This window comes from Chlamydotis macqueenii, chromosome 5, assembly GCF_036417535.1.
Source record: "Chlamydotis macqueenii isolate bChlMac1 chromosome 5, bChlMac1.mat, whole genome shotgun sequence".
NCBI classification, from domain to species: Eukaryota; Metazoa; Chordata; class Aves; order Otidiformes; family Otididae; genus Chlamydotis; species Chlamydotis macqueenii.
Genome location: NC_141560.1, coordinates 7,830,915 through 7,857,198, shown reverse-complemented (window position 1 = coordinate 7,857,198; position 26,284 = coordinate 7,830,915). Strand labels below are relative to the sequence as shown.

The 26,284-nt window shown below is 38.9% G+C and overlaps 1 protein-coding gene across 1 annotated transcript; it reads left to right on the top strand.

Annotated features, from left to right (window-relative positions):
• Nucleotides 1–5,509: 5,509 nt before the first annotated feature.
• Nucleotides 5,510–25,776, top strand: SGPP1 (sphingosine-1-phosphate phosphatase 1). The gene is made up of 3 exons (XM_086750175.1): nucleotides 5,510–6,351; nucleotides 17,729–17,818; nucleotides 19,710–25,776. Exons 1-3 carry the CDS (start codon nucleotides 5,734–5,736, stop codon nucleotides 20,259–20,261), a joined length of 1,260 nt encoding a protein of 419 aa, XP_086606301.1. The 5' UTR covers nucleotides 5,510–5,733; the 3' UTR covers nucleotides 20,262–25,776.
• The last annotated feature ends 508 nt before the right edge of the window (nucleotides 25,777–26,284 follow it).

The window sequence follows — 26,284 nt, the reverse complement described above, 5'->3', positions numbered from 1 at the left end:
TGCTATTGCTAAGTTAATGTTACTTGAGTGTTCATGCTTCAATTTATCTGGTCTGCCAATGGATCAGATTCCTGAGGTACCCAGTGACCTTTCCCTATCGTACCCACATGCTACAGCAATTTAGTCGTGTGTGAACAAGGATGCTTGCCTGAAGAATTTAACAAATTTACAAAAATAAATAATACAGGGAAAGAGTTACAAAACTAAACAAAAAATGAAAAGGTACTCTTACATATGGAACTTTGAGCATTATCCTGCAAAAATAAATGTATAACCAGGCTAAAGTGAAATCAGGGGATTGCAGCAAGTCATTGAACTCTTTTTTTATTGCAGTTGGTAAAGCTGTTAGCACAGTAATCAGAATACCAACCAGGAAGAGACAAGAACCAAGCCTTATTCTTCCAAACTACTTAACTTCTTTTTACCCATGGAGAAAAACACAGCTGTTAGACCTTATCGCAGAGAACTGATACACTGGTTCATTAAATACATTTTTACTAAAGCCAGCTAAATTCTTTTAAGTTCTACTGAAAAAGCTATCGCTGGAATTCATGAGTGGTAACTTGTACACAGACAAGCTACATTTTAATACATTAAATTGTTTACTAAGAAAGTACTTTGCAGAACTCAGCGATGACCAAATACAGCATAAGTGAGTTGAAAACCCTTCAGTACGTTCTTTCTCCCGCTGCTGTAATGAGACATTAGCACCTCCCCAGTGCTCCTTCACTGAGCTACTGCAATAGCTCATACTCAAGTACAAATTAAAGCACTCTGTTTTTTTTTTTTTGCTTACAGTAATATGTATTAATTTTGAAATAAAATACATTTCCTTATTCTCCCATGCATTTTTCAAGACTAAATCTTACAATAAATACACTCTCCCCTTCTCAACTCTAGGTACTCAACTCACTAATTTCTTTTAAAAACAGTCATAAACCTAGTACAACTAGCATATTTTATTAATTTACATTCAAAATTATCTACAAGGAAGCCTTCCTCTGACTCTAGGCACTTTAACATCATTAATAATATAACAAAACTCTAGTAGCATTAGAATAATTATTGCAACAGGAAACCAGCAATTCAGACCTCTACAGATACTCCTTTCCATCCCTCATCATGCTGAGAAAGAATTTTAATTCTCTTCACAAAACACTATCAAGCAGATGTCTTTTGCACAAAACGATGGCCAGATTCAAGCTATTTCAGATGACGACAGAAAACAAGCCCCACAATCCTGGAGAATGCCCTGCCACCTGCTCCTTCATTTATATTAGGAGACAAAAACAACTGTCTGCAGATGACTCAGACAAACTGGTCTCCAATTGTTTAAGGCTTTACAAGGCAGAACCAGTACCTTAAGTACACTCACTAACCAGTGGTCATACAAATAGATGCCAAGCAAGACGTTTTGCTTCATAAGGGAACACCTGGTTCTGGTCCTATCCCTGGGGCAGGGTGGCCACAGCAGCAGCTGTAAGCATGATGTACTCCGCACCTCGTTTGCCATCGATTCTTACAGCTGTCTTGTGACATACTTACACCCTGTGGGAACGTGGCTGCAAGGATGCTGGTTTGCCAGGCATCCTTGAAAATGTATGTGTTACAGATGTCAGGCTCAGACGGCACGTGCGTGGTGAGCTGAAATGTCTTCAGAACAGCTTTGGGGCCAACCACTGCAGACAGCACACAGGAACACATTTGCTGGAAAAGTTCGGCTATAGGGTGCACTCCACACTCCTCTTGGAGTGCCCACTGCAAGGGTTACTTACTTCAAATGCACAATGGTAATTTAAAAGCTACTTCAGTTTTAATGTCCCGTAATTTTCACACTAATAGTTCAAAGTCAACATAAACAAGTTTCAACCATACACACAAAATTTCTGCCTTTTTAAGCTACCAAGTGCATACCATAAAGGCAAGTCTTACTTTACCCTTGGTAATCACCATCATTTTTTTTCCCTGTACAATTATTCAGATCTCATTCCAGAATTCATCATCAAGTTAATTAACAAATTTCAGTTTGTTCTATGTTTAAGGGGAGACTTTTTGTGGCTTGACTCTGGGAAAATGCATAAAAGAAGGTGGCAGCTTGTTTTTCAGCTCTTGTCCTTACATTTTCTGCTCAAGAGCCAGAAAAAAAGGGAAGAATGTAAATTAGGAAGCACATGTACCTTGCAGGATTAGCATCACACATTTCTCAGAAGGCAGAGAAATGACAGCAGACACTCCATTCTCAAGATACAAAAATTGATCATGTGGGGTTTTTTTTTTATTTCTCTGCCAAGGTGCTGATCTGAAACCTTATTTATATTTCATTCATCCCTCTTTCAGTAATAGCAGCTCCTCCATGGGTAATAGAATTGTTTATATTACAATAATGCCTCAAGTGAGGTGAAGACTGTATGATGCAACACACAAATATATATAACATACAATATAGGAAATCTATCAGGATTCTTTTGGGGCATTCTGATTCTCTTGACCTTAAAGTAATTTTACATAATTGAAGTTCACATTGTGAAATATTTATTGGAGGATTATTATCCAGACTTTATAAGAAGTTTTCTTGTGAGGATCTATAGCCTCAGAAATGTAAATGTAAATGTGGAATTTTTTTTCTGAGTAATCCCAAGAGTGTAAATTTAGGAAGGAAAAGGCCAAAACCTGTAGATATTGTCTTAGTAAGTACATTCTGCAGCCAAAAGCTTAATTCAGATCAGGTTTTTTTTTTATGGAGCATAAGTATTTCAAGGAAAAAAAAAAAGATTCTAATGCTCATGGTTATTAACAAAATGTCTGCTTCTGGCATTTAAAATTTAAACCACGATGGTCCCACTAGATTGACCTGACACTCTGAGTATCACAGACCATCAGATTTCAACCTGTAATGATGCAATAAAATAAAGCATAACTTCTGCTCGGCTAAAAAATAATTCTCAGAAATGCATCTAATCTTCAATAGAAGATATAAACCGATACAAAATCCTCAGCTTCTCTTGGGAACATGTCCTGGTAAAACCATGTAAAAAGGTGTGTCTTATTTCCTATTCGAATTTGTCTGGCTTTTGCCTCTGGCCATTACCTCTTATTATGCCTTCCTTCAACAGATTAAAGAGCCCTTTAATATCCTGTATTTTCCCCCAGGAATGTTCCTGTACACTACATTCAAGCCACCTCCCAATCCTCCTTTAGGTAACTTTTAATAGCCTGAGCTCTTAAAACCTCTCAGTGTAATGCATTTTCTCTAACCATCTGAACATTTTCCTTCACTCTTTTGCTCTCTCTTATTTTCCAGTGTGCTTCTTAAAATCTGAAAACCAGAACTGTATGCACTATCCAGCGGATGGCATTGTTGAGGCCAAACATGACAGGTAAAATAAACATTTTTTTTATTCCTTTGTTTATATGTTGATTAATCCTTTCCTGCTATAGCAGCATACAGGATAGCCCTTATCTGATTGCTTACTTATTCTTACCCTTAAATCCTTCTCAAAGTCATCACCTTCCCAGGCTATAGTCTTCTATTCTCCAGTTACAGCCTCCACACTTGGTTCTTAACATAGACAACTCTATACCTGGCTGGATTAAAATTCACTAAGTTTGAACAGCCTGCTTCTACCAACGGTTCTGATCAATGCCCTGTCCTCATCATTATTTAGGACTCCGTTAATCCTGGAGCTGAATTTTTGCAGCAGCAGATTTAGATCCGCTTCCAGATCACTGCTAAAAATGTAGTACAACATAGGGGACCTACTACTAGAACCTCTTTAGACACTAAGTTTTCCTACAGACTTCTGGTTCTTGTTGTTTGGCAACAAACTCCATTTGCATGGTTTATTGGCACTGCACGCACCCAACGTTAATGCAGTACTAAGTCTGAGTCAAGTACCTCCTCAAAAGAGTATTAATAGCTATTTATTATAGCTACAGGCTGAGAGAGTTATGAGGACAGGCTGAGAGAGTTGGGGCTGTTCAGCCTGGAGAAGAGGAGGCTCCAGGGAGACCTGATAGTGGTCTTCCAGTACCTCAACGGGGCCTACAAGAAAGATGGGGAAAGGCTGTTTAGTAGGGCCTGTTGCAATAGGACGAGAAGTAATGGTTTTAAAATAGAGGGGGGTAGATTTAGATTAGAAATTAGGAAAAAATTTTTTACGATGCGGGTTATAGAACACTGGGACAGGTTGCCCAGAAAGGTGGTGGAGGCCCCATCTCTGGAAACGTTCAAGGCCAGGCTGGATGAGGCTCTGAGCAACCTGACCTAGTCAGGGATGTCCCTGCTCCTTGCAGGGGGTTGGACTAGATGACCTTTGAAGGTCCCTTCCAACCCTAACCATTCTATGATTCTATGATTTTTACTAAAATGTTGTATAAACTTACATTGTTTTCCTTCATTTCAACTTTTTATTATTTGAATACCACATCAAATTTTCTATTTTGTTTAGGATAGCTATTAAGCTAACTAGTCATTTGAGTCATATTGCTCACAGTTTTAAAAAATGGCACAAAGCAGCAAATTTATCACTTGTTTAACTCCTGAATTTCAGGCAAGATACACTGAAGTATTAGAAAGACATAGATCAGCATCAGCTGGATATGCAGAAGCACCAGAGAGCACTGGTGGCCAAAGCTTGTATTTTTCATGGCATTTCCAAGACAGAAACCCCAGCAACTGCGGACCAGACCTTTCTCATCAGCTCTTTTAAAGTATGCAATCGCAAGTTTTCTGGTCCTTTAAGCCATGCATGCCCACCAAGGAGGATCTCTGCCCGACCCTGGAGCGGCAAGGGCAGGCACGACCCCTTCCCTCACGCCCAGCAGAAACCTCCCCGAGGGGCCGTTTGCTCCACATCCCTGCGGGGAACCCACCACCTCCACTACTTAACCGGCCTGATCGCCGGGGCTAAGACCACTCACAGCCTCTGCCGGAAACCAGCTTTCCCTCCCACGCTTACACCACCGCATTTTGGTTTCCGGGGTCGATCTGGGCAGCGGGGGAGGCAGAGGCAGCCAGGCCCAGGCCTCGGGCGTGCTGGTGCCAAACATGGCGGCTCAGGCGAGGGCAGCAGCACCTCACCCTAAGTCAGAAGGAAGGGTAACTACCTCGCCGGAGGCCGGTCGGGCCGGTGACCCGGCTGCAGGCAGTGAGAAAGAACAAACGCGCGTCCGGTGCCGCCGAGGAGGCCGAAAGCCACCACTCCCCCTCGCCCGCCGCCGCCTCCGCGCCTCACGCTCGAGGCCGAGGCACGCCGCCCGCTGCCTCGCTCAATGCCAAGCCCCTATTGGCTCCCCCTGCCAATGGGGGCGGGATTGGGAGAGAGCCGCGACCAATCCGCCCCGCGATGAGGTTCCCTCGGCGGGTTCCCGCCCGTGCGAGTGGGTGTTGTGCGCAGGCGCGGCGGGGCGAGGCGGTGACGGCGGCGGACGTGCGCGCGTGAGGGAGAGGAGGGGAGCGAGCGGCGAGCGGAGCGCGCGGGGACCCGGGCCGGGCGGAGCTGAGGGCGGCGGCGGCCGCCCGGGGCGGGAGGAGCCGGGCAGTGTCCGCCGCTCCGCGACGCCTCGCCCTCCAACGGGTTTCTCCTCACGGAACGGTTCCCCTCCTTTCCCCGCGGCGCGCACCGGAGCCCCCCTCCTTTTTCGCCGCCTCTTCAGGAGAAGCCCCCGCCGCCCCCGGGGCAGCGCCTCGCCGCCCTCAGCCCGCCCCTCGCCGGGCGGCTTCGTCCTCCCGCCATGGCTCTGAGCCGGCGCCTGGCCCGGCTGGCCGCCCACCTGCAGGACCCGCGGAAAGTGGCCGCCTTCCAGCGGCTCTGCGGGGTGGAGGGGCCTTCGGGCTGGGCCGACGCCGAGCAGCGAGGAGGGGGCCGGGGGCCGGTGGTTAACGGCGGCCCCTCGGGCGCCGAGCGGGCGGGAGAGCAGGGGCATCCCGCTGGGAACGGGACGGTGCCCGGCGGGGCGGGCCCCCCGCAGAGGTGGAGGAGGAGGCCGCGCCGCAACTCCCTGACGGAGGAGGACGGCAGCCAGGAGTTCTCCATCCGCAGCCCCTTCCTCTACTATCTCTTCAGCCTGGGCACGGAGCTGGGCAACGAGCTCTTCTACATCCTCTTCTTCCCCTTCTGCATCTGGAACTTGGACGCCTGGCTGGGCCGGAGGCTTATCATAATCTGGGTGTGGGTGATGTACGTGGGGCAGTGCACCAAGGATGTCATCCGCTGTCCGCGGCCTGCCTCGCCGCCCGTGGTGAAGCTGGAAGTCTTCTACAACTCGGAGTACAGCATGCCCTCCACCCACGCCATGTCGGGCACCGCCATCCCCCTGGCTCTCCTGCTGCTCAGCTGCGGCCGCTGGCAGGTAACGCTCACCTCCTCGTCCTTCTCCATCTCTTTTCCAGCCCCAGGGGGTAAGGCTATGCCAGACTTGATTTCTTTTGAGCGGGAGAGAGGGGCTGAGTTCGGGTAAAATGTGAAATTCATGCCTTTTGTCCTTGCCCGCCCTCCCTCCCCTTTCTTTTTCTTTTTTTTTTTTTTTTTTTTTTTTTTAATTTTTCTATCATCCCAGCGAGTGCTCAGGTAACAAGAACAGTTCTAATAATTCTGTCTCCTGAATGGAAGTTCTGACTTTGTGAATGGTTAGCTCAGTATGCGTTAAAACTCTGCTTTAACAATCTGTATTTTGTTCTTGTGAGATTTGGGTTTGTTTTCTTTTTTTCAATTTATCTCTTGTAGGGTGAATGCTTTGCACAAAGTTTGTATAGGCATCTGATATTTTCCAGGTGTTTGGTTTTGCTGACGGAGAACTTGGTGGAGAGCCAGGAACTAAAGGGCTTTTTGCTGATCCTTCTTTGCTTTGAGTCACTTTGTAGCTCGAGTCACTTTGCAGCTTTAGCCTTTTCTTTAACATTGTCTTTTCATTTCATTGCCCATAAACTAGAGATTATTATTTTTGTTTTGAGGAGTACATATACTTTCAGATGGTTTTACAACTACTAATGTGCTAATAATTAGCAGGAACTGATAATCTCTGATCTTTTCAGCACCTTCATTCAGCAAAATCTTAAAATCTCCCTATTGCACTTCGGGTCAATAGATTAAGTTAAAATAACACTGTTGATATCTGATTTACACAAGCTGTGGCCTGTGTTTAGGTGCTGGCTCTTAGCAGTATGGGCAACAGTGAGAACTCCAAAGAAGGCACGACACATTCAGCTCTCTAAATCACTGCACCAGTTTCATTAGTGAATGAGGGAGAAGGCTTTCCCAGGCAACAAACGTTGAGTGTAGGGTTTTGAGGGCTCTGTGTATAATGTTTAAGAAGTCATGCAATAAGGCTACTCTTAAGTTGTTAATGTTTACAAATTCTTAGCATAATACCTGCCTGTTTTAAGTCAGATGTGTGTCATCTTGGTAGAAAGAACTCTCTTTTTAAGCTTTATGCCGGGGCTGATCTCTTGTCTTCCCAGTTACTGTTAACAATCACCAGTTGTCTGCTGTCACAGTGTGAAACTTTGTGGCTCTATCTCAGCATATAGAATGGGTACCTGAAAGGAAAGAGGTCAGAAATTGTATTTGGGCTCTCTTTAACCAAAGTTTGTTATCTACTTCTGCAAGGTGATACAGTGTGCCCCAAATAAAGTTGTTAGGGAGTCATATTCATTGCTAGGAAAATGTGGAGTATCACTCTGCTAGAGCTGTACTGGCATCTGTTAATGCCCTGTTTTGTGTATGTTTGAAATAAATATTTGGAGTTCTGTTACTGAGATGCTTAATCTTAAAGTTGTGGGATTTTTTAAATTACTGACTACAGTCTCAGTATTTGATTATTACTTGTGAGAGGTGTAGGGCTGACGTCAGCTGGAAGAATGAACTGAATTTCTATTTCTTGCATGTGGGAAACCTCATTTAGTAGTATCAGTCGATTAGCCTTGCACAGACTCTGATGTCATGTGTACAAAGGAGAACCCAGCTTGATTGCTTTTATAGAACCAGCAAGTTGACAATGTGTGAAACGGTATTTTTGTCAGTCAACCCAAGTTCGATCTTCAGTTTGCCAACCCTGCAACTACAGTCTGTGAAATAGTGCTAATTGACTAAAGATATTTATAATGAATGCATATTAAGAAATCATAAACCTTCAGCCTTGTTATTAATTTAAAACCATGTCTAAGAAATGAGGAAGCAAAGTGTTTCAGTCTTCATTTTAATTTATTTTTCCTGTGAAACAAGTATGAATAGCAGACCTCTCTGAAACTGACTTCTACCATTTCAGAATGTTCATTCAAAAATCAAAAGGTTGGTTTAAAGAAAAAAAAAAAGCCAGATATTAACCAAAAGTTAACATATAGCATGTTAAATATCTTTTGATTCACCTCTAAAGAGAGTTAAGCTTTCTTGTAATGCTTCTGCTGTTCTCCATATTTTACCTGCAGTGAAGGGAGTAGAAACTACATGACAACTTTTTGTCATGCTTTTCTGGAAATAGAGTTGAAAATAGGCTGACCTCAGAACTTCTTGGAAAGCTATTAAGGATAAAGGAGCTTGTAATAACTCTGATTTTTATTAAATTATACACATTTCGCAGTTGATACAGATGGTTAGATTTAAACTTGTTGGCAAATGCAGGGGTATGATCCTTCTATATATTCAGTATAAGCAAGCATTACACAGATCCTGATTGTGATGAGTGCACCTCTTAGGATTGTTCATTCAGAAAAATCATAGTGGAGCAAGACTTGAGTGTGAATTTGAGCAGATAGAGCTACACAGCTCTCTGCAGGGGCTTTTATTCTGGAATACAGGTAACTGTCACTTTGAAGTTTATAGAGTGTCTTGCTCTAAAAGATGGTATCTAGTGAGAAGGGAATCCCTTTCCTGTATAGTTTATTTGGAGTTTGCTTTAATTTGGCTATGACTTCCTACTATTGTGTGATACTTCTTTTCTGTCAAACAAAGGCAATCTGTGAGTCTTTCCCTTGAACAGCAAGCATAGAGAACAGAGCAAATCTGCACCTATTTTTCTAGGTATGGCCCAAATTGTCCATTTTAAAACAAAAATTTTGAATTCCTGTAGGTTTTCTTTTAACTTGTTGAATTAAGTTTCTGCTTTCCTAGTTTTCACTGGCTATCAGTAATCCTATTACAATTATTTTCCTTTCATCTAGTATTCAGTAGCATTTTTGACTCTACATAGTAAAAACTAAAATATTTGCTTATAAGCAAAATTGTTCAAGTAAATTATTTTCAGAGATGATGTAGTTTAAAGATAGTTGCAGCAAATTGTCACAATTAGAGACTTTGGACATAGGGAATATTCAATGCAACAGACTTTCAAATTGTATGTTAAGATAATTTTCATAATAGATGTTCTGTCCATTGTGGAATATTTTTTTTTTATTTCTCCTTGTATGTTGAGAGCTTGCCTGAAACTATCAATTCCATTTGCATGATCTTTATTTATTATTGTTAAATCTCAGCAAGGAAAACTACTTGTGTCAAAGACACTTCAGTAACCTTGAGATATAAAGCTCATGCCAAAGACTCATGAGAATTTACGAGTTACAGATGTTGGTATTTTTTTTCCTGTCTTTGAAGTTCTGATACTCTGAAAGAGAGGGACAACAGTTAAATACAGTGAGGTTATAGAGCTTAATGTGATTTAGGAAAAAGTATACCTTTATCACATTGGGGAAAACCAGCTTTCTTTGGAATATTGACAGTTTGAGCCAGGCTGGCTTATATAGTGTCCTGAATGGGGAGGAAGAGATGGTGTGAACTGCTAATTATCTACAAAATCTCCAAAAGCCTAAGGCTGACACTACTGGGAAAAAGTATTTTTTAATATTTTATTTGATTACGTTGAACTGCTGATTTCAAATAGATACCGACACATATTTTATTAGAAATGGTGCTTGAGTTAGGATGGTACCTGAATGTGCCATAATCCTGCTGTTTTATTTTGAGGAGTGAAAAAAAAAAATAGTGAGACAGAAAATACACTTTTCTCCCTGAGTTCCTCCAAGATGCAGCCTGGCTCTAGCAGTAGCCGTTTGGATTAGGAAGTGATGGGTTCACACTCCTTCCTGAGCTCTGCGTTAATGAGCTGAGTCAGGAACTGCTGACTCTCACTGCAGGCTACTGAATGAACTTGAAGTTGATATTTGTCAGGAGCCCAGAGCCTTGACTGATGAGTAGCTGGCCTCTGTACCTACATTAACCAACCTGATTTGAATGCGTTTATCTTCTGAAGCAGTTTAAATCACTAAATACGGCAGCATTGTCCTCCCTATGTGCTTGTCTGCCATTATATGCCAATCCTGTAATCAGTGACTGTCCTTCCACCTCACTGATGATAGTGATGACTTTAATAAACACTGCTGCTAAAGCTGCAGTAGAGTGCATGTATTCTGGAATGATTTCTTTGACTGACACACCTGAAAGTATTTTTCAGTTTTCATTTGCTTAGTGCTTTACTGATTCTCCATAGTAGCAATTCTTTAAGAATGTCACGTGGTACCATGTCAAACACCCTTCCAGAAATCTTCCATCCACACCATTACTTTTATCAGCAAAAGCTGATGAATCTAATCAAATGAGATTCATTTGACCAGCACTGTGTGGGGATTTTGGAGAGGTCTGCATTGTTCTGTGATTCTGACTGACCAGTACTAAGTATTACTTCTACAATTGTCTGCCTGCTCTTTCATTTCAAAAGGCAAACTTCTCTCAGATCCCCACTGGGAATGGAGAATAATTGTTTGTCTGTGTGTAAGAGCAAGTACAGGTGCCTTTCAGAAAGAGATGCCTCATCTGTGAGAAGCCCAAATGCATTTTGGCTAAAATGCTGTGAAGAAACTTAGCAAAGAGATATGTGCTTGTCTAATTGATTTTCTTACATGTGTTTCTTAAAATAAATAATAACATAAAAACTTCTGACATGAGGAATGTAGATGCAGGGATGATCTGAAAACCCAGAATTGCCCAGAATGAAGAGCTCTTGAGAAAGAGAAATGGGAATTTGGAAGGTCAGCACTGGCTTTGGCTTGTGTATTTTAGTTGTCGGATTGTCTTTTGTGGGCATATTAATGCCTGTGGTTGATTTGTAAAGGAAGATGGAAAAAGCTGCATAGCCTTTTTGATTCAAGTGCTCTTAAAAATTTACAAAAGCATAGCCAGTTCTTACAAACCCCACTGGGGAATTTCTTCTAGAGGTATGCAGCACTAAATATAAATTGGCATTAAATGTATTTTTCAATTTTTCATTAGCAAATCTTCAATTAATGTACAGAATCTTTGGGAGGAATGTGTAAAAACAAATGCCATAAGGTTAGATATGGAGTTTTTGATGAAGAAAGGATTCAAAGGAAATACCTTACTTCTCAAGCAATTTTTTTTTTCTTAGTGGAATTTACACACGTAAAGCACTTCTTGTGCTTTCAAATAGGGTGTGTTAATTAAACCTGACAAATTCAGCTTGCAGAAAAACTATTTTTTAGGCACTGGGGGCATAAGCAGAGCAAGCTGTAGGTGATTCTTGCTGGGTCTGTTCAGGGAGGGGTTTTTTTTTTTTGTTTTTAATGACTGCAAGAAAAAGAAGTAACAGGCTCTGATTCCTCTTGTAACTCTTTAATTTCTTTTCAGATTATGTGTAGCAGAAAACGAAACCTTTTAACTCCCTGCAGGGCTGGCACTGAAATCTTTATCTTGGAATTAAAGGCTTTCTTATAATGACACGTAGCACTCTCAGATTTTTATGCTTTCTGGTGTTAAGGTTGGTCAGTGGAAGAAAGAAGGAAATAACTGATAAATTTAGCTTAACCAGTGTTATTTACTACTTGGTGTCCTCTCGAGTGACAGGTTTTTGTCTGTTTATTTTTCCTAAAATGACTTGTAAGTGATCTTTCTTTTTCAACTATCATCTCCCTTTTCTTCTGCTCCCTCCAGAAAATAATTCGTGCTGTGCTTTTTGTACTCATCTGGTCGACCAGTGTCTCAGTCATTCCTGTAAACGTTGATTATAGCTTTTCATATGACTATTGCCAAGACATAGCCCAAATCTTATTAAAAACATAATGCTGCAAGTGCTGCTTGGCTTCTTTCAGTGAACTCTGGCCCAAAATAATTGTCTCATACTCAAGCTGGACTTCTGAGCTATCATGTGATTGAACAAAGATCATAGAGTGATACCGTAGAACACTGAAAGTGTTGGAAAATTAGTTTGGAACCCTTTATGAATGCTGGAAACTTCTCCGGTGTAGAATGTGCTTTTAAAAAGTAAATAAATGGGTATCTAGAGTGTGCGTTAAGAATGTTCCATTATGATAGAATTTTCTGACCTAGGTCAAAGCTTTTAGGACAGATTGTTTCCTTATGAGCATTTTTAAACAATGGTTATTTTATTAAGACTCTTGGCAAAAAGTCAGGTTAAGGGGAGGGAGGAGGGATAGGCACTTGAGGGAAACGTTTTCTATGTGATCCAGTCAGAAGTTTGCAAGCCTTTTTTAGAGGATGTAATATAATAAACTGTGAATTTCCCATTATAAACATAGGGCATAAAATTCTCAGAGACTTACTAGGAGTAGTTTCACTGCTGTTTTCCAAATATGACCAATTTCATTCTGTTTAATTGATTTAAAACAAGATTCTGGGTATGGGAGTGAAATCGAGGCCTGAGAGAAGACGAGTAGTCTACTCAATCAGCTTTATTCCTAGCTTTTTCTTTAACTTGATATGTGACTTTAAGAAATCAATTAACCTTTTTATCTTTTTTTTTTTTTTTTTTTTTTTAATAACGTGCTTGGTGATCTGTGCCTTAGTCATATACATTAAGACTGGGACAGTTTGCTTAAATAGTATGATGCCTTCAAAGAAACTTATCCATTCAAACACTTAAAAGTTAAAATGTCAACAAAGGTATCTTTTTAATTTATATTAATTTATATGTAGCATTTCTCTCTCTCTCCAGTCTCTGCCTTGTTTTCAATTCCATCTGCCTCCACTTCATCTTCTGATATTGTATTTGTGCTACATGCTTATACATATTATTGAAGTTTTATTCTAGCTTTCAAAAAAAAAGTATTTGTGCAAGCCGGATATCAGTTATTTGATCTAATATGGAATGCAGGGTACTTTTCTCAAGGAGAAAAATGCCAGGTTAATGTTGAGTTTGAGCCAACATGTGATTTTTGAAGTTTGGATTGAGTACTATGTGAGTGTCTTTATTTTTGTATAAGGGTAAAATTTTCAAATCACAAGTTTGGTGGTTTTTTTTGGTTTTTTTTTTGTTTTTTTAATTTAGACAAAAGGAAGCAGTATGCAGTTCAATAAACACTCTCCATACTAAAAATCATTGAGGTTGGATGGTAGTTATGGAGGCATAACAAGTTTCTGAGGGTATACATAGGATGGTCTTGAGGGCATGGAGGCAGGGTTTACAATGTTTGTCTCTAAAATGGGCTGTTCCTGAATATCTGACTCTTAAGTGGTCAAGAATGAAGGTATGTTGGTTCTATTACCAGAAAGAACAAGCTGTGAGAATGAAACCTGGTTTCTACATCTTCCTCTGCCAACTGTGATCTCTGACAACCTTTCAGACCCTCATCTGAAAGGAGAGTTTATGCCACTCTGCCTTCTGAGGCCGAAATGAGTAAGAATAGCAGTGAACTGGGGAAGAGGGTAAATGTGAACCTGTGATCTTTTGTCCTATGTGCTTCTGTAGGTCTGATTTGGCATGCGAGGACCCGTGAGACTAAAATTGCTGGAATTCAGCAGCCTTGCTTTAATCTCTTTCATTTAAGTAGAGACAGTCAGTATGTCTATATAGAACTATATAGAAAAGAGCTAAAAGTTTATAACTCGGAAGTAATTGATAACTGATAAGTTTCAAATTTATGAATGCAGTATTTTCCAAAATAAGAGGCCCAAGCAAACACAAAACAAGTGCTTAGGGCTTTCTTCCGTGAACACTTGAGATCAGTTTATATTAAAGTTTTCACGCTAATCTCTCATTAAATATGCCTATTTTAACTAGAAAACATAGTAAAAGCTGTTTGTTTGGGTTTTTTCTTTTGAGATTGGGAGAAAAGCTTTGTGAAATCTGCTATTTTTTGTAAAGCAGGGCTGATAACAAATATTAATACTCTTAAGGCACTATACTAATAGATAATGTTTGGTATTTGGGGGTATTTTGTATGCCTAGGCAGCGGGAGGTTACGATACACAAGCATGGTATACCCAATGCAAAATACCTACCAGAAGTAATTTTCTAGATCAAACAACATCTAGAAAATGCTTCCTGGCCTCAATATTGCATTATTTTCAGACAGTAATTTGGAAATAAATTTATGACATCAGCTTTTTTATAAGAATCAAGGTGATGTCCCCTGTTGGTATTATGACTTGCTGCTGAGCAGTCTTGCTGAGCTAAAAGGTGTGTGGGAGTGTTAATATTCTCTTTTAGTCACCTTGTCTGCTTATCCTTACATGTGAGGACAAAATATGTGGTTGCCTTATCACCTCAAGGCAGATTTTTAAGCAGGTGCTACCAGTTTGGTGTTCTAGGAATTCCTGAACCCAGTGGCTGCTTTTAAAAGCTATGGAGGAGGCCAAGGAGGAGGCAAGGTATTGTGCTTTATTTGTGTTGAGGTAGGCGAGTGGTTCTGCTTCCTTTCTGCTGGTGTCTGAGGAGGCCAGTGACCTATGGAGCCCCAAAGGGCACATATGATGCTCTGCACGTGGGTGCAGGAGTTGTAGGAAGAAAATCAGGTTATGTGGGCAATGCAGGAAGGTATGGATATAACATTGGAAGAAACCAGGACAGATGAAGGTTAAAACCTTCTTTAGATCAAGTTTTATTCCTGTACTTTATGTATAAAGTTCTCTTTATCTAAACTGATAGCCATTTCACTGGCTGATAAGTAAGCTTCAAGCATAAACTGACAGTTGTCCAAGTGTGCTGGTTACGTAGTGGAAGCACAGAGGAGAATGTTTTGTATGGGAACTAATCACAAAAATCGACTTAACTGCTATGTTGTGGACTTATTCCAGAGGAAGTTAGAATAATTGTTTCAGTCTTTTATTGGGGACACAATAGGGAAGTGTTTGAGCTCTTGGATAGAGATGCTTTGCTACAGAGGAACTAAACTAGTTGGTGCTTTCAGGTGTTTCAGTACTACTGGAAACAGAACTAGTGTGACACAGCTAAATATTCTTTCCAAAATTTGATTCAGCGCTGGAGTTTCTGAGAGTTTCCTTCTTCCTCAAACTTCCCTTGAGAGTTCCTAACTGATAGAAAGCATTTCTTTCATTTTCAGAATATATCCTGCTCTCCCTGCTGTTTACAATGACCTGCCCAGGACTCTTAAAACAGGACTCTTCGCATACACCTTCTCCTTCATACTCCTCGTTCTTGGGGTCTTGCTGTTCAGCTGTTGTAACCTCTTCTCCCCCACAATCCCAACTTCTTACGCACAGTATCATTAGCATCTAGAGCCTGCAGAGCCCAGCACTTCATTGGTCATGCTGCTAAAGCTCCGGCTTCTGTTTCTGTCGGGTGTTTCAGAAACGCAGGAAAAGTCTTTGTTAAAGAAAAGCCTTACACCTGATTGGAACCTGAAAGCACAAAAGATGTGTGCCAGGAAACAGGAATGGATGTATAGTATCAAGTGATGGGCAAAACCATTTGAAACTTTTGACATCTGCATGAACACGTGCAAGCTCATACTACCACCAAGTAATTCTGATGCTATTAAATTTTCTGGTCAAGAGGTGGTAAATCTTCCTTTGCTAGTCTCTAACAAACCAGGAGTCTCTCTACCCTGACTTTCATCTTGAGGAGTGTCTAAAGAGGTGCTAGTAGCTCCTCTTTAGTTAAGAAGATACAGAGTATAGCTATCCCTGAATATACAGCGTGTCTGCTTTGGTAGCCCTCTGGGTGTGGAGTATGGCAGCACCGGGAAGGGAGCCTGTGTGGCTTAAGCGTCTGCCTGGCACACGTTACTTCTACCCTGAGATCGGTGGGAATGATGGTAGAGGCATAATGGGGATGAGTGGCGCGGTAACACTTGTAATGCGTTCTGGTGGTGCAGCACAGGGTACAAGGATTACTTCTGTGGCTGCTGGAACAATGTCAGCATCTGATAACTCTGCAATCATGTCTTGAGTGTGACCTAGTTCCTGGTGTATTGGCCTTTATTAGCATAAATTCTGAGAGGAAACTGAATTTGTTCCTTCGTCATTTCAGTTAGAAATGAATCATGAAGTACATAATTTTATTTAGGTACAATTTGTAGATGAGTGTAGTAGAAACAAAAACAAAAATGTTGCTACAGGAATTGGAGTTTAATCTAGATGTAACACAACTGTGAGCTGGGCATTTAGAATTGATTTTAATGTGAAATCTTTTTCTTATGTGAAATGTAAGCTTCCCGATTTTCTGTCGGTTTGAGAAGATTTTTTTTAGGTTTGTCATGTTGACATGGTCCTGGAGCTGAGAATTTAAAGAATGTTGGAATAATGCAGAAGACTGATAATCTTGTCTCAAACCTTTCACTAAAGGACTGATTTAGAAGATTGTTTGTGTTAAGTGGCATTCACAGAGGACATAGAACTTTCTCCAGTAAGATTAAAGATACTTGCTCTAATTTGTTGGATATTCTCCCCTTCAGGTAGCCCAAGGGAAATGGTAAGAAAACTGCTTGTAATTCTTAGTTCTTATTCTGAGATTTGTGTACATCTAGACTGCCTGTTTATACTGAATATGTTTTATCATCGCTGTCAAGTAGGAAGTGAAGCAATTTTGGAAACATGCCACTTTGTCTTGTGACTGCTTCTTTTATAGAACTAATCATTATTTTTAATACTGAAAAAAGAAAGCTGTATCCTGTCTTGTACAACATTTTGCAATACGGTAGTGGGGAAAGTATTTCTTACTGTCCCGTGAGATATGAATTAGCATACTTTTATCCAAAACCTAAAAAAGTTAAAATAGCAAGTTTCTACACATTCTGATATGTGCTTGTTAAAACAAAGTATTTTGTTTGTTCCTGGTAAACAGTCCTTATTAGTAAAAAATCTTCTAAGAGAAGATGGAAATAATTGGAAACAATTATTTGGATTTTTTTTTTTGTTTAATAAACATGGATTGTAAGAAGAAATTTATATGGGTTTGTGGAGAACAAAAGAGATGACTGTTCTACGAATTTCATACTGATGCTCAGAGATTGAGTCAAAGATTGCGGAAACTCTAAAACTGTGTAAGGAACTGAGTTTATTTGTAAATTATTATGAGTTGTTCCTTTTCAGGAGGAAGGTGGAGCTACTAGATTCTGCCTGGGTAATTGTTAGCAATACTAGTATATTATGTAGCTGCTTCAGCCAGTGTAAAACCATTCCATGTTCATAATACAAGGCTTGTCTCTGCTCATATTGCCAATTTAGGATATCATGACATGGCAAGACAAACTGCTACAAAGATCTATTATCTACTTACTGTTTTGTTTGAAAAGATATGACCAATGCCCTGAAATTCATCCTGAATGGAAAGGAAGAGGACAAGGAAAAAGTTTGACTTAACAATGTTTTGACTTTGTGAAAAGTGGACTGACTTGAGGCTTGGATAGGCTAGGGCAAGGAAAAGGGTACGCATAAGCTGCATTAATTGGAATTAATTATAGAATTCTTAGAGTGATTTTTTTTTTTTAAATTCTAATACAATCTCTCTATTCTTTCCCTACCAGTATCCCCTTATTTTTGGACTGATCCTTGCATTCTGCTGGTGTTCTTTGGTTTGCTGTAGTCGAATTTATATGGGAATGCATTCAATTTTGGTAAGAAAATAATCCTACTGAACTTTTATTTTAATGTTGTTCTGATTTCGTAACATCATCACACTTAAATTTTCACAATGTAGTAATTGTATATAGTTGTTTTTTTAAATGTCCTACCATATAGAAACAGAACACTTGCATTTCTTCAGCAGGGAAATTGATGAAATAGCTAACAGCCGATGTCAAGCTTCTGTTAATTTATATTCTTATTTCATAACCTCATTCCACAGTTGAGACTTAGCTGGTGTTTAATAGCAGTTTTAGTGCAGAAATTGATGACTGCACGAAAGCGTAGACTAAGTTTTCCTCTACAGAATAGAAATAATTTTGCAGGATGAGTGTGTGACTGTTAATGTCCACTTGGGTTCCACTTCAGGTTCTCAAAGCCATGTGCATTTCAGAGTGCTGTGCTAAATCCTAGGGTTTCACTTACCAAAGTTTCTAAAAAACCAAATAACAAAGTTGTCATATTTGAAAAACAGACCTATTTATTAAAAAGGATTTTAAAAAATCAAACTGAAACGCAAATGCATGCAATGTAAAAATGGGAAAACAGGAACACTAGCAAATGGTAAGCAGAATGTAAGATCAGTAATAAGGATGGCTAAAGAGGTTTTTGAGGATCACTTGCTGGAAGGAGAAAAGCTAACAGACAGGAAACAGCCTGGGAGTGAGTAGTAAATCTGGTAGATGAACGCAGTGTAAAAGGAGCACGTGAAAATAAAGCAGCTCAGAAAAGCTGAATGACATATTTGCATTAGTGATTAGGAGGCTTCCCAAGTCCGACCCACTTGTGGGGCGATGGGATGAACTGATACTTCGGCTGATAGGTAATGTCTTAGATCAAAGTGATGTAACAAATAGCGATGCGTCATGCACACAGAGTTATTCAGCAGTTTCATATCTGAATTCTCCATAATGTTGGTGTGAATACAATTAACCATGTGTTGCTTGTAATACAAATCAACCATGGTGGCTGAGATGGGGGCAGGTAGGGTGACATCTGGCAGAAGGTTCTTGTGGTTGCTTCTGAAATAAGCAATACTGACTTTCATGTCAGTCAATTGTATTAGAGCTTTTCTCAAGCTTTCAATTGGTGTAAGTGGATTAAAATGATTCACTGAAGATGGAGCAATACAAATACTGCTGACAAAAGACTCACTTCCTGCCTTACATGGAAAAGTTGATAAGCATGTGAATGAAGGTGATCTGGTTTGTAGTGCTTGGATTTCTAAAATGCTTTCAATGAATTCCTTCTTAACTAAAGGGGACTGAAGTTGCAGATAAGTCTGTGCAACAGAGTGAATAATAAACAGTAACTGAAACTTAATGATAAATATAAAAATAGAGTAACTTTTTAGTTAAAGACATTTTTAAAACAGTAATAAAACTGAAAATCAAGTATGAAGCCACAGAAGTTTACCTCTTCCTCTCATTTAGTAGTTGTAAACAGTTCTCCATTCTTGCAGTATTGTTAATTCTGAGGCTGGAGTGGAAAGTCTAAGCTGCTCTAATGCCCAGCTGCAGTGGTCCACCACAGCTTTACCAGCTGTTGCTGGCAGCGTGCCTGTGTGTTGGCACCCAGACACTTAGATTCGGTGTTGAGCTTTCCAGCAAGCTAAGTTGACAGAACTTACTTAGCTTTGTGCTGACTGTAGGCTGGAATGCCCCACTCCTGGACAAGGACCATTGTCGCCAACGGATAGATAGATCTACAATTTCATTTGATCATGGATCATTTTATCATATCTTCATTCATGATCTGATCCTGATGCAGATGTCCTGTTCGCATTTAGCAACAGAGCAACTAGGCTTGTCTCCATACTGATGTAACTTAAATTATTTTTTTTTTAAATAGTCATTACACTGAAACCATATCTTTCTTCAACAGGATGTTATTGCTGGATTTCTGTATGCTATTCTCATCTTGGTTGTCTTCCATCCAGTCGTGGACCTGATTGATAACTTCAACTTAACTTACAAATACGCACCCTTAATTATCATCAGTCTCCATTTAGCCCTGGGCATCTTCTCTTTTACTCTAGACACCTGGAGCACATCCCGAGGAGACACAGCTCAGATACTGGGCTGTGGTGCTGGAGTAGCCTGTGGCTCTCATGTTAACTACATGATGGGTCTAAACCTAGATCCTCCTCCAGATATGTTACCCTTATCTCTTTCCTCTCTCACTGTAACTGTATTTGGAAAAGCCATATTGCGGTTGTTGATTGGAGTGATAGTTCTGTTGTTAACAAAAGTAGCGATGAAAAAAGCCACTATTCCACTGGCCTGTAAAATATTTCGCATACCACATGACGATGTGCGGAAAGCAAGACAATGCATGGAAGTTGAGCTTCCCTATCGCTATATTACGTACGGAACGGTTGGATTCTCCCTCATGTTTATTGTTCCTTGCCTCTTCCATTTTATTGGTCTGTCTTGATGCAGTTTATCACTTTAAATAGGGGGAACGGAGCTAGTTGCTTTTTGAAGAGGTGCACTAGTTTGCTAAGGGAAGGCCAGTGAGCTTGGCTTTAGCAGAGTCTTCACTTTAACAGCAATACATAGCGGGCAAAGCATTTAAAGAACTTGGCACATCTTTGGCTATGCTATGGGGCCAGAAGGCAAATATCAGTCCTCGAGAAGTGCTGAACTCTATAAATGCTATGTCTGGACTTATTGCTGTAACAAAGTCTGTGTGTGTGTGATGCAATGAATGTATCTGGAATGTCTGCCGTACTGTACCTGTATACACTGACACCTGAACAGGTATGCCTGACAGAAAGCTCCATTCATTATCTGTTTGCCATTTCTTAGTAATTTATTCAAGCTGTTGGACCATAGACTGCTAAATTTGCTTTCTTCTGTTCTTTCCTGAAGTCCTACTTCAAGATGTTTCAGCTAATAGGCATTTCTAATGGACCAAACTTGCAATGAGATTGAATTTTTCCAGAAAAACAAATAGAAGCCTTTTTCTTTCGCCCCCTCTTACAGAGTAAAATGTCTAAATTGGCATTGGTAGATATCACTAGAGTATATATGATCCAGGTACTGTATTTTATGGTCTAATAACTGTGCCTTTCTGTTGCTAAATTAAGAAATGCCATGTATACTGTGATGTAAAAATGCCTAATTTTATTTAAAATCCTACTTAATTAGGCAGATATTCTTAAATGTTAGATTGTCCACATTGCTGGCATGGTTCAAGTTAACCGGAATATTCAGTTTAGCCTGATCAAAATTGTGTAAATGAAATAACCCAAGAATTGTGTCCTTAAGCTCAAGATTGTAAATGGACAATAATCCCTTTTGTAAGTATTTTTAATGTGTATTGTAATTACTGGAGAAGGATATATTTTTTCTGGAGATTGTTTATACAGTGGACAAATACTCAAAATTAATTATCTAAACATATAAACAATAAAACCACCCAACTCTGCAAAGAAATGGGCCTCACTTATTATTCCAAACTAATTTAGAAGGACCATTGTTTCTAGATATTTGCTTAGAAAATATAATCCTATTCTAGAAAAAAAAAATGTATTTTTATGCATTAACATACTGTATTTAAAGGTGTTAATTACTTTTACCCAATTTAGATAGCTATAAGACAGTTTAATGATCAAATTAAACTTTTAATCATTCTGATAGGCAGATTGTGAGCAGTCAAGATAGTATGGCCAATGCATAAATGGTTTGTGCATATCTAAATTTTACTGAACTATTATGCACTTCTCAGCTTTTCATGATCCTTTTTCCAGTGATCAGTAGAATATGACCCTTCAACTGTAATTTCATGTGCCTCTTCTTTGTTTCATTTTGTCTGTGTCATTGTGTTGCCTAATCTGTTCTTTTCATGTCAGGAACTGTCGTTTTGCAGCAAGAGCTGTCTTATGGTCTGGCAAGACATGAATTACTTAGTTTTCTATTGTACATTTTTTTCAGGAAGAACGTGATTTGGTTAGGAAGTATAGTGATTACACAGAATGCAAAACTTACATTTTTGTAAACAATATTTGGAATTGGAAGGGATTTTTGTATTGGAGTTCATATCTCCAAACTGTTAATATGTAAATTAACAAAATTAACTTCTCTTTCCTCAAAGCAGTCAAAGTTACGGTACAGTGGCATTAGATAATGTGAAAAGCTAACTTCTCTGATGCATTTTTCAGAATGCACCACTGTGAATGTATTCAAAAGAACTGGTGGTGTGTTAAGCAACTTCTGTTGTTGAAAAGAAACCTTGTAGGAAATGGTTAGCTTGTTTCAGTGCATATTTCTGTAATTGATTTTTCTATCTGTTCCTCTTTTGCAGTTTAATGCTGATTGTGCAGTAAAAGGTAAATTAATTTACAGGGTTTTGAAGGAGGGATTTCTACTGATTTGGCTTTGCACACTAATATAGTCATTAAATAAATGACTGGGGAGAATGTACACAAAATGCCTTATACTTAAAGTCCTGATCAAGTGGTGTAGTTCCAATTATATAAAGTCTGAGGACTGGTGAAAATAATAGGATAACTTCCTCTGAAATTTAGGGCGTATTCTCCTTAAATATCCTAGCTTTACAGTTTATAGCAAAGAATGTTTAATTTCTAACTCAGAAGGGGCAAGTGAGCAAAACTAATTTTTTAAGGTACATATTTGACTTCTAGGAACAGCTTTTACAGCGAAGAGTGTTCTTAAAGCTGTCATTTCTAGCTGTGCTTGCTCTGTGCTACTATAAATAGAGAAGAGAATCGACTGTGGAAGATCTAGAATGGGTGAAAAAAATCATATGCAGGTAGGGCTTCCAACAGGCTAAGGAAAATTGTACTGTAGTTTATTTTACTCATAAATATATATTTTATATTTTTATACATTACATCGGGTAACTTCAAAATGTCATGTTCCACGTACCACATAGTCTAGTACACAGGAAATATATATCAGAATGTTTATACAGCACCTTTACAACCCTGTTGCTGAGACTGCAATTACTTTACTGACGTTTACATGAAAAAACTTTTACTAGTCTATTTTCATGTTTTATATAGGGGCTAGGCTCAAGAGGGCAGTTTAGCACAAAATATAATGCAATACGAATACTGTTATAAAATAACAGACATGCAAAAATTTAAAAATCCAACTTCAATATTTGTGTTTTAGTATATTTTTGTTTAATAATAAGATAAGATTCCTTCAAATCAGGCATAAGAAAACAGCAGGTAAAACTTGGAGCACTTTTTTTTGCCCTAAGCTATTCCTAGAGTTGAACACAAAAAATGTTTCTAGTATGAGCATCAGCTGGTACCAAATTATTTATAAATAAATTTAACATAGCTTTAAAAGAGAGTTAAATGTCTTTTCAGAAGGACAATACACTTGAAACCCTTCATGAAGTGGTGCAAAAACACATTCATATGTCACTGCTAGTAAACTTCCTCAGTTCCAGGTTGTATAGTCCTAAAGAGAGAAACGCTACTTCTTTATAGAAGTAGGTTTAAATACACACTTGTTACAAAAAGCTGCAAGTTAAATTTATCTTACTTGATTACTGTATGAAATAAAACCTGAAACTTAACAGTCACATAAAGTGTAATTTGGCACAAAATTCTGTTTTCCAAGAGGCTGAAGAGACTCGAATTAGTCTTAGACTGCCTTAAATGTAGGAGCAGGAGTTTTTCTGAGCTGGCCCTCAGTCAGATCTAACATACGCATTGCATCTTGGGTAAGTTTAGAATCTATTATTTTGAAAAAAAAATCGTGTTTATAAAAGAGCTATTACTCTTGCTTCCCATACCATGAACTGAGGCTGAAGTGTCTTTCTTCTGTGTGGTCCCCTGTGAAGCTCTTCAGCCTCTGATCACATTTGCCTTACCGCTTACCTTGCAAATTGGGGGCGGAGGGGAAGGGGGAGACGGAGAAGCTATTTTATGGTAAATTGGCAAACCAAAGGGAGTTCTATTTTTGTTTATTTACTTGGAATCTTGAAAATTTTTTTTAAGCTTAGGTACAGCTTTTCTCCTGGAAAAAAAAAACCCACAAAAATGCATTTCTTTTAAAATTGCATCTCTAAATGTGATATGTGGCTTGTTTGTGAGTTGTTTTTTTTTTTGGTTTTTTTTTTTTTTTACCACAACAGTGTTAAATTGTGTGGATTTTCAAAGCTATTATGTTTTCTTTTGCCACTATTTTTAATTATTACTTTCAGTATTTTTACTCCATTTCTTGCTTATTCCCCAGAGTGTCCTGAACTTTTTGTAAGCAATTGCGACTTGTGTGACGATTGTAATTTTGAACTTGTAAATACTTAAGGGCTGTTAGTGGCTGTTAGCTGCTCAAATACATAAAAACAAACCTTGCATGCTGTAAGTAAATACATCTGTTGTGCTAAAAGTTTCTTCTATTGCAGTATTTGCTTTCTCAGTACAAAATTGAGATTTTTTTCGCACCCAATACATAAGATACGTAATAACTCAGTGGTATGAAGGGGCATTTCTGACTAACTCCTGTTAACTTTACTGAGAGTTCTGCACCTATTCTGCACCTAGTTCCTTCCGTGTTACATTGAGAATGAACCCTGAAGGTCTTGTCCATGCTCTGACGTGTGAAGGGACCAACCTTCTGACATGTATGTATAATACCCTTGCTTTTGAGGTCTGAGAGGTGGTTGTTCTTAAAAGCATATTAGCCCAGTTTTTACAAGACTTTTAAAGGGCTTAACTTGGAAGCTGTTTCTTACTAGCTGGAACTGGCTGTGCTTTTGCAGCCTTTAATTTATGCTTTCCCCTCTCTGTCATAACTGTGTTGAATGACGATATCCCAGAATAATGCCAGTAGATAAAATTATGACAGGAGAATAGATTTCTTGGGGTATTGTGACTCAACTTACTGTAATTGTTTCTAGGGTGATTTTTTTGGTCTAACATAGAATGTTTCTAGGTTATACAATTTACTGCTATATTCTACAAATTATTTTGAGGAAACTGACTTTGTGGAAGGAAGTCTCATTGAATGACTTCATGCCAGAACTTTATTTGGATAGAAAGCTTAAGTGGCCTTTTTGTTTTGGCAAAAATGTATAAGCCTGTTTTAAAATTAACTGTAAGTATCATATTTGTCAATTTGATAGATCAGTTGGGTCACTAATGTTGTTTTTCTTCCTATAATACTTATTGAAGCAAAGGCAAACAAAGCTTCATTTGGAAACAAAATGTGATAACTGTGTGGCAAAGAGGATATAGCTCTTCAGGTCTTCTCTAAAAAGCAAATCCCACATGCTGGAGTTGAAGCAAATTTGACTATGCATTAGAAAAGTTTATTTACACCAGAAACAATTTGCATGTTGGTAAGAGTCCACATAACAAAACAAAGCAATATGTGCTTGCAGTGTATAATTAATAATTGTTCCTGTAGGATCGAAGAAGAATAGAGGGTACATAAGAGAATACTACCTTAAAGATACTGACCAGTAAATGTAAACAAAAAGTGCTATCAAGTTGGGGAATTTTATTAGTCACTAAAATAGTCACTCCAGTTTTTCCCACAACTTTATTTTTATTAGAAAGTGTAGTGAAAGACAAAGGTGATAGTTCTGAAATGGATATCAAGATCTTAAGACAAAGTATCTAACTGGAAAAGATCAGTTCAGGAGCTAGTAACCTGAAAAATAAAGAGCAAAGTCTGAGGGGGATTTTATATTAAACTTAATGCACTTAAGAGTTATGCCAAAATTTGGCCTATACTTGATTTATATGAAATCTGTAGTACAATATAGATATATATAATATATTGCATATTGGAGTTTAATTTTTATGTATAGATTTTTTCTTGTTACCACATTCCCAGATAAAAGCAAGTGTTCATAAAATATAAAACAGCTTTATCTGTATAAGGTAAGGCTGTATGTTAGTATTATTTTGGGAAATAATGGAGTTGTAACTCCCAGTCTCTCAAAATCTTGGAGAACTTTTTTTTTTTCTTTTTAAATAAAACAAAAACAAACCCTTTCAAATGCAAGCCCTGAGTTAGCTGAGAATCTTGTAATGGTTCCTGTATAACAGTGTACAACTGATGTTTTAAAAATTAATACATCGGAACTTTTTGTTATTATTGTTAATTATTTTGTACTCATTGTACACTTTCTGCAGTTGTCAACTAATACTAAACTCGTAATGACTGGTAACTGAAGTGTCTCACTTCATCTGCAATGAGTGGGGTAATAAACTACTGTTGGATTCAAATGTGTTCTGTTGTCTTTATTCCTTCCAGTGCTGCGGGACAGGTGGCTGAACACGTACCACAAGCTTAAAACACTGATCACAAGAAAACCTGCATTCATATTATCGTATAGCAATAATGGTTAGAACAATATTGTCTTTTAAGCTGTGGGCTTTAGATGCAAAAGTTCAGGAAAAAGAATGAAGAAATACTGACATGTTTTTTTTTTCCACTGCCTTAAAATCTGCACTGTTTAGTTTCATA